Raw genomic sequence first — 15,179 nt, forward strand, 5'->3', positions numbered from 1 at the left:
TGATAATAGATAAATAAATCTGAATTAAATAATTAAATAAAATGTAGATATCTGTATATGATTTTTTTGTCTTTTTCTATATGCACTTAAATGCAAGTAAATTGGACCAAATTCCTGAATGGAAAAATCTGTAATCCCATCAACTCCCATTAGAAGGTTCAGTTTGACGACAAGCAATCAAGGGGGAATAATACCTGCAAAAAAAGTCATACAGAAAAGTAGCCATTGGAGGAATCAATAATGTGTAGCAGAGCAGATGTCTCCCACATGGTTTGTTACTGATTGGCTCATATGGTCCAACAATAGAGAATGATTGAAAGAATACCAAAGACACAAGGTTGGGGTTCAGCGCCTGACTGTGCCATCCAAATTATGGGAAATATTTTTGTCTAATCTTACAACACCCTGCTGCTATTGTTCTGCGCTTACTTTGTCTTTGGTTTTGTTTTTTGTTGAAAAGGAACTGCCTGGTGGGCGAGAACCTGCTGGTTAAGATTGGAGACTTTGGCATGTCCAGAGATGTCTACAGCACTGACTACTACAGGGTAGGTGTATGTGTCGATATCTTTTCTCACCCTATTTCTAGCTTCTAGCCCCCTCCCCCCCGCCTCCCTGCTGCATGGATCCCTCTGCTACCCTCCCTGCATGGGCATGACTGACGGAGTCCATCAACAGTAAGACAATCACTGTGGTAGGTTCACTAATCAGAGTACAGCACAGTGTAATTATTTGTTATTTATTCACTAGACACTTGCGAACAAAAACAACTGTATGACAAACAGCTACATTACTGTAGTTATTGTTATCTATACAAATAAAAAGGAAAATTCCCCTCAAAAAGCGGCTTTCATAATTTGTCATGAATTTTGGATAGTCAACCCTTTACAAAAGGACAATATTAAAAAAAACATTATGTTTACATCATATAACTATAGTTCAATCAGATTCATTTTGAATAATATATTAACAATAACACAGCAAGCAATAAAAAGGGCCACCTTTAATATCTTGTCAGAGAATTCTTAATTTGCTGAACTTTTATCAACAAAGAAGCGCCTCACGTGTTGATTTTTTCCTGAAAAATCTATTTAATTCAGTCATTTAAAAATTAAACACAACAACTTGTTTTGGTGCAGTTTGAGTCTCTAAACTATAGCATTGTAAGCTGTGTTATATATACAGTACTGTGCAAAAGTCTTGAGCCACCGCTCATATATTTTGCTTCAAAGGGGCCAAACTCACCAGTAATCTTTTAAAGTGGTCTTGAGCGATAGTTCTCCAGGCTTTCTCAAGGTCTTTCAAAAGGGTTTTATTTGGACAGTCCTTGTATCTGACCTTTCAAGCATGGAAAAGGCACCCCACTCAAGACATGAACCAGTGTTTAGTCTACATCTAAAAGACAACCTTGTATAGAAAAATGCTTCTTTGACTGTATTCGAAGAAAAGAGGTGTGGCTCAAGACTTATGGGCAGTACAGTATATCTACTAGGTTGCAGCAAACATTTGAGGTATACAATACTGCATACAACAGGACTCAGATGCATATACGTATGCAGCTAATACTGGGGATGTATGCTAAGGAAGAAATTTGCATTCTTTTGGTCAATTTTGGTAAAAGCACAATTATGTATAATTTCTAAATCTCAGACATTATGAAAGTCTCTTGCAAATACGTGAATTATCTTGATTTTCACTTCCATCTTTAGCCACAAATGAATGCCCCCAGTCAATTTGCACATAAAATACTATTTGCCAAAGTACAACACTTATCAGAGATGAGGAGAAAGAAAAATTTGCTTTATTTGATGGTCACAGTTCTGGAATCACTATGAGAACTAAATTTACAAAACGGTCAAAAGTAAAAGTGGTGATCAACTCTAAATTGTAAACATCCACAGTAGCCTCAGGATGTGAGATTGGATCGAAGAGAAGTTTTGGTGGTTCTGTTGGTTTCCTTTTTTTTTTAAATCAGCTCTGTGTCTATGAATTGGGCTTATTTGGAAATTGATTCATTGGATTTGATAGGATTGTGACTCTACTGAATTGGATTGTATCTCTGAAGTGCCTTGAGATGAAATTTGTTGTAATTTGGCACTATATGAATAAAATAGCAATTGAATCTACCAGAAAATTGAAAAAAGGTACGATATACTTCTTTACACTGCAACCACATTTGAGTTGAATGCAACACAAAAGGGACATAACAACAGTACCCATTGGGCATATTTGCAGGAAAGAGCGATTGAGTGTGGCTGCATTCATGCAAACAAAGCCAAATCAGTGGACATATGTGTATGAGTTGGAGGGAGATTCAGCGGCTTTACTATGAATGTCAATATAACTCGGGGGAGCTAGAGTCAGCTTAAAATGTGTCAATGAGGTTTTTATTTTTTTTTATTTATCTTTTACTACTGTACAGTAATCTGCCAGCTTTCTAAAATAGACCAAATAGCAAAATCCTAATAAAGTGTATTTGACTGATCGATAGCTGTCCATTTTTCAAGCCCTCTCTCCAGTCCACTGTGACACACTGACATGACTGACAGTGACAAATAACTCAGAAGAGGCAGGAGGGGGAGGGAAAGAGCGAAAAAGCTGTCTCTCAGTGACAAGAAAAAACTCTATTTGGTATAAATAATGACTTTAACAACGACACTCTGAAATATAATCATCTATAGGACATTTGATGGATGTATTATTTGGTAATGACACTGACCGATGAGTTTTACGACGATGTCAAAGCAGGTCTCATGCTGAAAGCGTTAGGATGCGTTAGGTCGTTAGGAAAGATATGCTCAGTGTAGTTATATCAAAAGCTATTCTTAGTCTGTTAGGAAAGGTAGTTTTCTTGATAATAGCTTGTAATCAGATTACATTTTGTCACTACATGAACAAACTGTAAAAACCTATGTGTTTCAACAGTAAGAGAACTATTACTACCTGTATACATGTGGATTGGCACATAAGAAAACTCCACAGGTATTTTTCTTGTAGACATGTTTTGCTGCTATTTTAGTGTAAATCACATTATGCTTAGTTTACCAACACTAAATGCTTTATAGGCCCAGAGTAAAGCTGTCTGTATTTAAGAAGACAGAAGCAGATGATCCACACAACCACACTTTTGATATTAAATTTGGAGTAACTGGTTGTATTTTGCAAATGTAGAAAATAGATAAATGTGCCCCCTCAGTGGGTTTCTTCTGTACAGTCTCTGTATGACGACACACAACAACCTCCCCACTCGTCCTCCTCCTCCTTCCTTTCACCCCTCCTCAATAAAGCTAAGTGCTGAGGCTGTAGCCATAGCAACGAGTGAAGGCAGTGGCGGTGAGCCTTGGAGTTGAATCCAACGTTTCTCAGGAAGAAAAGTAATCAGACAACTTCTGTTTAGTATGCTGAGGCAGTAGAGGAGAAAGAGAGAGGGTGAAGGGAAGAGATGGAGGCAGGATGGTGGTGAAAAGATGAAAGGAAGAAAGAGATGGGGGAGCAGCAGGAGAAGAGAAAAGAGGAGCAAAAGAAGTGGAATGCCAGGCAGGGAAAAAAGAAAACACAAATAGATATACCAAAGAAGAGAAAAGGCAGTAATAGAGCAATAAAAGAGCATAATGCTTAGGAGGGAGAGGAAAAAATGGGAAGGCATTGCTGCCTGTGGAGAAGACATCCTACAGGAAGAAAGAAACAGTACTGGAGATGCAGGTTTACACAACCACAGCACAGGATATCAGAGACAGACAGAAACAGCAAGAGGTGACAAAATAAATACACAGAATTCGACAGGAGAAATACAGCACACCAAAAAGGAGCTACGGGATGGTGGCCATGTTTCAGAATCCAGGATAGACAGAGGTGTGTGTGTTTGTGCGTGGGAAGGTGTAGAGTGTGGGGACCCAGTCACGCTTTTGCGTCAGACGGGAGTAAAGATGAGTCATAGAGGAATCAGAGCTCACCCCCCACCTCTTATGTGTGTTCATATGTGTGCCTATGGAAATAGAAGCAGAGGCGATGGACTGAAGGGGCTGCAATGACGTCATTGAATCCCCTGTTACACATTTAACCTGGCATCCGCTTCAGAAGACAGACAGGATGACTTGAATCAAACCATGCAGCTGTTTTAGTGTGTGTGGGTGGAGTCGTGAAGGGTCAACAGACGCACTCAGTGCACTACAATACTTTCATTACTTTTCTCCCTGAAGTGATTTTAAGCCCCATGTTGGGTGAAAGACTGTTTTTTTTTAGATTCAAGATTCAAGATGTTTATTTGTCATATACACGATAACAGACACAGTGGTTATTATCGGGTAATGAAAATCTTACTTTGCGACTTCCCAACCAAAAGAACTATGCTCTTACAACACACCACACTTTTTCATTCTTTTTTATTTTAAAAAGGGAATATAATATATATATTTAATGTAAAATATAAAGTGCAAAATATGCAATAACAGTTTTATGCTGCCGACACATGCAGTAGAAAAAAAACTGGCATGCTAAACAATCTTTGCAGAGCTCCAACTGGTCGTGGGGGAGGAGATCAAATTTGAATTACCAATCACAACAATTACCCACAATGCTTAGCAAAGATTAACAGTAGTGTAGGCCTGTTCATGTCATTGACTGGCTAATTTTTTAGACCTTTCACAGGGTTCACTGGAACGTGCACATTTTCCACAGAGAAAGAGCAGATTTAGTGTCAACAGCACTCAGATACATTTACACACTTCTAGCAAACATGTTAACGTCATTTTGTGACATGACGTCTCCAAATATTTTTCCAGTGTTCCACAATTTATGTCAGACTTGTTTTGTAATGGATCCAATAATTTTTTTTTACTAATTTAATCTGTTATTGATATATTTAAAAAAATGGTAATATAAAAAGTGGCTGCAACAATGTTTTGTAGCCTGGAGTTAAACATTTGGTGATTGTCATGTTGGTTTTCTTGTAGTCAAAAATGACCATATTTGGACGTGTATATGTGGCTGGAAAAGGACGCTTGAAGCCTAACTTAGACAAAAGTGTTTTTGATGCTCAAAATTGATCCAGTTCTGAAATTATTTACAGGAGGACCATCCCCACACCGATGAGAGGGAGTAATTCTGACAAATTGTACTTATATGATTTGTGGGAAAAACTCATCGACTTTAGTGATCATTAATCAGGAAAAGCTGATACATTTTTAAGCCAGGTTTGTAGAGCGCATACGGTATTGAACTTTAAGGCATTTCGTCTGGAAACTTTCCATCAACACTGCAGATGCCAGCCTTCTTGGTAATAATTTCATTTGTTTCCATAGCAACACAGAGGTCTATTAAGGTACAATTTTCAATGTAACAAAGAGAAGGTGGGGTCAGTCCCATAAGACCCTCTTACAGTACATCCCATAGTGCTCTAACCAGTGCAGTTGCTATGGATACTATAGCCTCCAGAAGGTCAAAGAGCTCACATCTTTACTCCTTTCTTTTTGTGGCTTTCTTGGAACACTACACAGTGGTCTACCCGAAATAATGCATATTTATGAGAAAGTGAGGTAGAGGGACTGACAGGCAGGCTGAGAACCAATGAGAAGGCAAAAACGAGTGAGAAAAAGAGATAAGGGAGCAGCAAAAGAGGCAAAGACCAACAACAAAGCTACTGACAGCAAAGAGAAAACAGAGAATGAACTGATGACATATAGCGATGGGTGTCCAGAACAGGTATCAGTGCAAGCTTTTGGTCCTGAGACTGCTTCATTGTAAATACAACTCCCCTAATGTCTGATACAAATTCCTCACCAATGACCAAAACATTTAATCTGAAGGTTCATTTACATGCTCTTTTGTTTTTTTTCATTAATTTATTTTGTCTTTGATTCGGCCTTGTTAAAAGCCTTGCCCTCACTTCCATTCTCATTGTCTGTGCAAAGACTGCACGAAAGCACACAAAAACACACACACACACACAAAAAGATGTAGCCCAGCAATTCAAGGACCCAATATTAATATTTCAGACCACAGGGGGAAGAGATCAGCCATGATGAATAAAACAAAAAGACTAATGGACATTACTTCAGATGCATCTGTGAACTGTTCAAAATCTATCAGTAGAGTAGGATAGAATATTACACGAAACAAAACATGCAATATAGTGAATAAAATAAATCTGTGCTTCATTGTCACTAGTGTTCGTCTTAATGTTTACTGACTGACAAAGCTACGATTGTGTTCTCAATTTGGTTGGTCAGTCTGAGGCATTTTTATTCTGTCAGAAAATGTTATTTAAAATTCTCTCAGTTTAAATCTGTCTCGATTGAGATGATACACCTTCTTCACCAGTTTAGAGTTTACTTACAGTACTTTACAGATAACACAAGGCACACAATTAGCAAGTTTTGCAACTTCTTACAGTTTGCTACCCAGCCTTATTTCAAGGTCTTTACATATGCATTGTATATTGTCAAATTTACCCACAAAGTAATGTGTAGGAATTTGACATAGTGATGTAAATATTGATGTAAATTTGACATAGTGATGTAAATTTAGATGAAACAGACAAGCAAAGTGGGAGACATGGCATGACAGGCAGAAATGCGAGGGGATGGTTATGTTAAGTAACAGCTGCAGAGATGGAGGCAGATATGTTTCCACGGGAGCAAAAGTGAAACTGATGGCTATCTATGTGGCCATGCACATTTTATGACTCCATTAAATAACCAACTGACTAGCATCGAAACAGGCAAAGTGTGAGTGCCAGGCCATTAATAACAGGCATATACCTCATAAAATGGATTGTGCTATCTGTGCAGTCCAATGGAGTGCAGATCAGTTGGTAGATTCATTTTAGGAGGAGTAAGAGGAGAGGGGAGGCGCAGTGTGGTGGAAAACATCTGCACACTCAGCATTAGTGCAATTAAGTCTGGGGAATGAGTGGGGTTTCAATGTTTTTTGTTTTTTTTTCTATTCTTAATATGTTTATTTATACCTCAGTCAGTAGATTAGCCTTTACAGCCGGATCCAAACTATTTCTTACATGACAAGAATCACAACAATTTAAGGGTTAAGATGGGGTGAGTTTGTAGCAAGACAAGTACCATAATGTCATGAGTGACGCATACGTGACGGGAAACACCAGCCTAAACTTTACAGGGATATGCACATTGATGCTCATTAAATGTTCAGCTGACTGATCTTTATAAGCTCTAAAAAGATACTAGAATTTACATTAATTTACTAGCGTACACTAATAATTATATATATAATTATATTATCTGATAGAATTTTTCCATGCATATTATTTTATGACCAATTTACACTGTAGTTAAGGCCTTACAAGGTGCAGTATGTGTATATACATAAAACAAAGATAGGGATGAACTTAAAAATAGCCAGTGTCGCGAAAACCTTTTAAGTTTTAAGCAAGAACATTAACATGCATTTACATATAAAGACAAAGATGAGATATTTCCTGAATGAGTAGTTGACAAATGTTTTTGAAACTTTTTTTCTCTCAGAGGAGTAAGAATAAAGGAAATATCTGATTTGATATCAATCTGAAGTTTTCTTCTTTCTTTTTTCTTTTTCTTTTACTGGGTAATAACTGGTATGGCTGGATATTTTAGTGTCATAATCGAAGCTTAGTTTCTTTTGGACCATTTGACTGCCGAGTTCTCATGATTCAATGGTTTTTCTTGTAGTCACATAATGTTAACTGTGGTAAAAATCACACTTAGGACCTGCTTTAGCCAGCTGATTATCATCATTTTCAAAAGAAATTAAAAATTGTATCTAAGTCAAGGAGCATTATGCATCACAACGGTGCACTTTTGTCTTATCAGCCAACTTAAAAAACAATGTTTTGGTTGACAGGTCTCACCCATCTTACATCTTAATCTTTTGGTTGAGTGTTTTTTGCTACTTGTTTGTGCTCAGTGCTGATTTACATGAGAGATGTGTATCCAGTTCTGGAATCCAAAAGATTTTATGATTGGATAGAAAGATATGGTTTGGATGTGTTATATTATCTTTAACAGAGGAGCTGTTAGCTCTATTTGTTGCAGAGTGAAGCTGATCAATTCAAACATGTTGATGTGCTCCATATGACGAAGGTGTTCACGTACCCTTTATCTTTGGCTGGGCATTAAAAGGTCACACTGTTGTTATGTTAAACTGATTCAAGCCTTAGTGATCCAAGATCGTCTGTGACTGTCTCAAGTGAAATGAACAGTCAGTATTTATGAACAATAAAAACAGCAAATGAAAAGAACATTTTATAGGCTCCACTTGCTTCCGATTAGAGCTTAATGAAATGACCAACTGTCATTCAGAGTGCCTGTGGGGTCCTGTGTGGGATCAGCTCATCACTTATGCTCACTGAGACTCAATATTTGATGCAAACTTAATGTCAAATTGTATAGTTACTTGATTAATTCAAATTTACTACATGAGACATAAACTGTGTGCATAGCCCATACTGAAACAGCTGGTTTGTGCATTTCGTGTGACCTCAGTGGGTATGAATGCTCTTTGTTTGAGTAAGTTTTCTATAAAGCTTCGCTTTCTTAACAGTATACCCTTCAGCTACACAGAATTATCAGGGTGAGGCCTGCTATACCCACAGAGATGATGCAGTTTGCAGCACCAAACCATTAAACCCCATTCAGGCCTCAGGCAGCACTTATGAAAGAGCAAAATGTTTGCAGCACTGCTTTAAAATGTATTAAAATTCCACAGAGAGGGAGAAGTATGAAAAGTTGCTCAGCTGCACAAATTAAATGGATGATATTGTGGAACTGAAAAAATAAACAATGCAATACAACCTTACAAATCATTCATATGTTCATTCAAAGTACACTATAATAACTTTAATGTGTTTATCTGTGTGTGTGCTTTCAAAGGTCGGCGGTCACACCATGTTGCCCATCCGCTGGATGCCCCCTGAAAGCATCATGTACAGGAAGTTCACAACAGAAAGTGATGTTTGGAGTCTAGGAGTTGTTCTCTGGGAGATATTCACCTATGGAAAACAGCCTTGGTACCAGCTCTCCAATAATGAGGTATGAGGTCACATCTTAGAAATGTAACTTTGGCATGTGATCATTTTGAAGTCTTGAATTTGAAGTAATTTTACTATTTTCTTAACCTTTATCATGAAAATGCTATGTTTTACAATGATAATCAGCACAGCTATTAAACATTCTGCTGAGAAACTGCATTGCGTTAGACATGCCATTAAATCTCCAAGCATCACGGGCGTGAGGGTAGCTGATCCATTATATTAGTATAATTGTAAAAGAAATATAAAGAACAAAGCAACAGATATGCAAATGCTACCTTGGAGGCACCTTCAGCTTAATAAGTAATGGCAAACAAGATGTCGCAGCCACAAGATATTAGAAAACAACCCCTCAGTAGAAGTAAATCTAAATATTTAAACAGTTTTGTGTGCAAGTTTCTCATAGGTATGCATCCAGTGAATCTACGAGCCTGTGTCTTCTTCTTACTGTATATAAAACCAAATCCACTCATTAGAAGCTCTGCAAGCTGTTCATAAAATCAGTGTCTATGAGACACAGTCCTGGGGAGTAAGCCATTCACATGACACCTGTGAGAAGAGGACAACCGCATGAAATGTACTGTGTTTTGCTGGTTCTACTCCACTAAGCATTCAAATAGCATAGTGTAAGGTGCTGGTATCAGAGATGCAGAGTTGATGCAGATTTGTCTTATTTTTTACAAGGAATGTAAAGCTGTGTTTTTCAAGCAGACATACCAAATTTCTCAGAGTTGGTGTCGTAGATCAGACTGACCACACTGACCCAGTGGTACTGTTGAAAAAAAAATTCAGTTTTTAAATTTTTTAATCATGAATGACCTAATATTAGAATGAATATGCATTACTAGAGCTACATACAACCAACCGTCATATACCTAATTTATTTCCATTAAGATTGTTTTTTTTTTTAATTGTTTTTTCAACTGTTTTGTTCGTCAGATGTAAAGAGAAAGTTGTAACAGTTTCCTTTAGTTCAATTCATTGATACAGACTGATGCAAAGCAACTATACACAATAGTTTTAAACACACATACTAGCTTATAAATCTTATAAAGTTGCCCAGAATGTTTCGGGAAATTCTAACAATTATGATGATTGGTGTCAAAGATGTACAATAGATCAAGAATATATTCAATCTGTGCTGAAGCAATAACAATAGATTCTTGTTTCTGAAGATTTTCTCTCAGTGTAAACATCGCATTGATTCAGTGGTGAGCTGGAACAGGGCAAAAGAGAATACACAGTATCTAATACGGTAAAAAACAACAATCGACTAAACAATCAGCTCAAATTACTTACATCTACAAGATGTCAACTTAACCTCTGTTTGATGTACTGTTTCAAGAATGACTATTAAATAATCAGAAACTTTTCAGCATCAAGAAAGTAAACACAAAGCACAACAATCTGGACCTGTTTTCTTGAAAGCTGTTGTGTGCCATTGCCCTTCAACCCTTAACCTAAACCCTAACCTCACAATCTTGAACCTCATGATGTCCTCAACTCTGGTTACATCCAAGAATTAACCTTTAGTCCCGACCACAGTCTTATTTTCCTGTGACCATTTATCAGTTATCTGCTGCTTCACAGGTCACTCACCTCCTGACCTAAATCTGATGCTCAAATATCTCTTACACAGGACAAGGAGGTCTGTTCCAACATTAGATACCAAATACTTATCTACTTACGCATACTGATAGCAATCAGGGAATGAGGAAGAGTAGGTGGCTGATTGCTTGCCAAAATAAGATCTCTCTAACAGATTGGATCCTTGATATGTAGCAATTTGTAAGACACAGCTGGCTCTGGAAGTTTAATAAAACCCATTATAATTGGTATTCATCCTATTGAAAGAGAATGACATGCTTTGCCTGCACTGAGGAACACTTTGTTCTCCTTTGGTTTTATGCACTCACTCCTACTATAGACTCAATAAACTCCTACTTAAATACTCAAAACTTTATCTCACAAATTATATACTTTATGCGTGCTGAAACAATGAATAAATTGCACACAATATGCTGGTAGATGTAATGTGTATACTCTTACGCTGACACAGTGCAATTGCATCAGATTGGTATGGATGAGTGCTACTCTGTTTTACTTCAGGAGTTAAGTAAATAATTTATTCATCGTGACATTTTCACTCTATGCCACTGCAGCAAGGTGTCGCGGCTTTACAGAGCAGATGCTCCATCATCTTCACTGAACTTGGCACACATGAAAAGTGGTGAATGTCAGCCTCTGAGGCAAAAGAGTACTGACATTGAAGGTGATGCCTATATTTCCTACTCTCTGTTTCCTTTCCTGTAGGTCATAGAGTGTATAACTCAAGGTAGAGTGCTGCAGCGCCCTAGGACCTGCCCTAAAGAAGTGTATGACCTGATGCTGGGATGCTGGCAGAGAGAGCCGCACATGAGACTCAACATTAAAGAAATCCACGGTCTGCTCCTGAATCTGGCCAAAGCCTCGCCTGTATACCTAGATATACTGGGCTGAACACAGGAGCAGGACGAAGAAAAGTTTTGGACGTGTGTGTGTGTGTGAGTGTTTGATGTGTATGTGCATAAAGGTGGGAATATATCTAAGTGTGAATGTGCATTTAAAATTGCATGCATGTGTGCGTAAACTAAGCCGGGTATTTTGACACCTCTGATCGAAGTGTGGGATTCTCATGCAGGTGTATGTGCTTGAAGGTGCCGCTCTACAGGATGCGAAGCTCTCTTCAAGGCAATCAAAAAATTCTTCAACTCATCTCCAATCATCTCTTTCCTCCCAGCCAATTTCCTCTCCTTTGTGAGTTCCAACTCCCTCCCTTTTTCCTTACCGAAGGACATTTATGAGGAGAGATTTGACTTTGGAGTGGAAAAAAAAAGCTTCTTACTTCTTTTCAAATGCTTTAAACTCCTTGGAGCTAAATTGATAAAAACCTGATTAACAGGAATTTGAATTAAGTAACTTCCCCTTTGCTGCGTGTTGGACTACAGTACTCACCTGAACATCTGCAGAGCTTAAAGAGGTGCAGGCTAGATGTCCAGAAGCTCTGATCTTTTGTGTGTAAATATGAGACTGGTGGGGTATTTCGGAGGAAATGGCTCTGTGAGACGTCGAGCCATGAAGACACTGTGTTTCCCTTCCCACCCTGTTTGGCTGTCCGTCTTTCTGTCTGTCTCGCAGAAAACAACATGAATTTTCCTGTAAGCTTTCATACAGCAAGACAACACGGGTGATGATTAAGACACTAATACACACGTGCTAAATTGAGTGAAACAATAATGGCCAGAAAAGGCCGCAGAAGCAAACACAACCTGCTTCCCTGCCTGTTAGACAAAATTAGGAGTAGTGATGCAAAGATCATTTTCTTGTTTGAAAATTTTGCTGATGCAAAAAATAATCAGTGACAATACAGCACCAACTGACGCTCAAATGCCACGGTGACAAAATAATTCAGCAAAGTACGCTAATCTTCTACGTGAACTTGTGGATGTGTGCGTCCATGTCTGAATTTCACCACTCTTTTCTGTTGCTTATTACATCACACAGGCCTAAACTGCCCTGTCATACAGCACAGGGTAATATAATGACTCACACCCCCTAAAGTGACAGATGCTTCACTTCTGATGTCAAGTGCTCGTGTCGGAGGTCAATTGATTCATTTGTCCACAGCTGTCCAACAAACCTAAGATTGTGGTGTTGGGGGGGGGGGTGTGTGTGCAGGATTTGGGGGAGGGCTGTAAAGGTTGCTAAGGGAGGGTGGGTTTTGAGTGGTCAGATCATGGTCAGATGTGTGGGTATCGGTGCTGTAGAAGGTGTGGTTCATTTGGTCAACCCATATTAAATCATCAAGGCTCTCAGCACTCAGGCATCCTTGAAAACCACATCTGCGCTGGAGGGGATGCGCACAAGAAGACACACACGCACACACTGTGTACCTTATCCCGTCATCCCTCCATCTCCACACGCATACAACACACACACGCACTCACTGAAAGACACTCAAAACAGGCCGAGAAGGAAATTGAATTGTACATGTTTTATTATTTGAGCGGTGCAGTGCTTTAGCCAGGGCCCGTCCTCTGTAATGGTGTAATGTATATTTCATTACAGCCTAATGGGCTCCATTAGCACAGTCTCCTCACAGACATTCAAGACTTATTGTTTTATGGCTTAGAAGGAAGGATGGAGGGATAGATAGGAGAGGTGAAGGAGAAGAAAACAAAGTGAGTAGCGGTGATGAGGAGGAATACGAGCAGAAGTAATAATGCATATTGAGAAGAAATGGGGAGGAAGAGTTCCCAATGGAAGCACTGAGGTAGGAAGGAAGAGAGCGTAAAGGTACGATTAGGTCTTGAGGAGAAAGATGAGGGAGATGATAGCGGAGTGAGGGAAGAAGAGAGGTGGGAATGTCCTGTGGGAGAAAGTAAGAGTTAGCATACACCATTACTGCGGCCAGCAGATGTTTTGGAAGCCACAACTTCAACTTCATGTTCCCATCGCATTCCTTCGGCTACCCTCAACCACATTCAGTACACACACATACACACAACATCCATTTTACTGGCAGCCCAGCAACAGCTCACACTGAAAATAAACTCAATAATGTACCACACATCCCCATTATTGAGAACCACTTCACTCACTTACAGCACATGTCTTGCTTACAGACATACTGTATATACAGATCACATGCATGCAAGAAAACACAGTTGAAAGTTTGTTTTTGCATTTTACTGGTGCATATTTTACTAATTACAGAATGATCTAAAAGTCACGGTCACTTTGGTTTCACTAACGGCCATTTTAATTCAATGTAAAACTCCAATCTGGAATTATTGGTCTTATTTGTTAACTAACAACAGCACTTGATGGTATTGATGTTTGTGAATTTGAAAAATGTTGATTTTTATTTATTTACTGAATTATTATTTATAAATTTAGAAGCATATTGTACATTTCTTTCTATATTTAAGGTTGCCTTTTTGCAACAACAACCTGAGTGAAATTGAACACTGGTTTTGTTGATTATGTTTTTTTTTGCAAACATGTAAGATAATCTTGAGCGTACATGTGTTTTTATGTCATGCTCCCTCCTAACAACTACCAAGCCTGTCCTCATGTACAGTGTGCCCTACAGCTAGGATGGATATCTCACCAGTCTGTCACGACTGTAGATTCAGTCTGACATATTGCAAAATTAATGTCACCCGTCAGACCATAAATATGAGGCAGCAGCATTGACTGTGCATTCTAACAAGCTCCTCAAAATCCATCCCAGCTGTACAGTTACGTAGAGCTTGCACTCAAACATGTTTCACAAAACTTGCCACACAATATCTCTGTGCAATAACAGAGGGCAGGGTGTGTGAGGGCCTGTGTGTGAGCGGGAAAAAACTGTGAGAAACATGCGCAGTGCGTACGAACACCTCTGATGTCAAAAGAGTAGCCGACGTCGAAGCAGCTTCCCAGCTGGCGGCACTGTTTGTGTATGTTCCTGCTGCGTGTTCCTTTTTTCTATCTGATGAACTGTGTCAAGTTGGACGGTGGTGATGTTTTGACAGTTGTGGGGAGAAGCTGAAAGAGGGATGTTCCTTATGAAGATTGGTCAGCACAGATCGGCTGTCTGCGCTTCAGTGCCTCTGATCAAAGATGCCGGTCATAAAAAAGGAAGAAAGAAAAAAGGAAAAACAACATCTGCTGTGTGAATGACACCTCAGACAAGGAGGGACTGACAATCACAGACTTCTCTCTTTTCTCTCTCTTAATCAAGTGACCTACTGTATTATAGACTACTCAACCAACTTTCCTCTTCTATGCTGCCTGTACTGTATGTGATAGTCTTAAACTCTGGTCTTTAGAAGCGCTACTTTTTCCTTCTTTTATAACAGCAAGAGGAATGAACAAAAATACATGTAAAAATGTGAATAAGCTGCTGGAAGAAATAAGCATTGGTAACTGCTGTGTCCAAGACTGTGTCAGTATCTAGACTGTACTTTTTTCTTCTTTTGTCTTGGAAGTGGAGGGCATGGAGATGGGAGGCTGTGTGGGACTCAGTGAATACACAAAATGACATAGACCAACCTCCGGGATGCTGAGCAATGTTTGCTCACTCTGTTGGGGCTGTTTTTGTGTGTGAGTGTGTGAAAAAGGC

The 15,179-nt window shown here is 38.9% G+C and overlaps 1 protein-coding gene across 2 annotated transcripts in view; it reads left to right on the forward strand.

The window, feature by feature from the left end:
- The window catches only part of ntrk2a (neurotrophic tyrosine kinase, receptor, type 2a), a 90,150-nt gene extending 77,421 nt beyond the window's left edge, over positions 1–12,729 (forward strand). Inside the window, exons 18-20 of one of the 2 annotated variants that reach the window (XM_075467831.1) lie at positions 461–551; positions 8,874–9,032; positions 11,345–12,729. In XM_075467831.1, coding sequence (XP_075323946.1) covers positions 461–551; positions 8,874–9,032; positions 11,345–11,530 — 436 coding nt within the window. In that variant the 3' untranslated portion in view covers positions 11,531–12,729. The remainder of the gene's footprint in view (positions 1–460; positions 552–8,873; positions 9,033–11,344) is intronic. The other variant, XM_075467832.1, reaches the window with a different exon arrangement.
- Positions 12,730–15,179: the final 2,450 nt, after the last annotated feature.

Source organism: Odontesthes bonariensis, chromosome 6, assembly GCF_027942865.1.
Source record: "Odontesthes bonariensis isolate fOdoBon6 chromosome 6, fOdoBon6.hap1, whole genome shotgun sequence".
Classification (NCBI taxonomy): Eukaryota; Metazoa; Chordata; class Actinopteri; order Atheriniformes; family Atherinopsidae; genus Odontesthes; species Odontesthes bonariensis.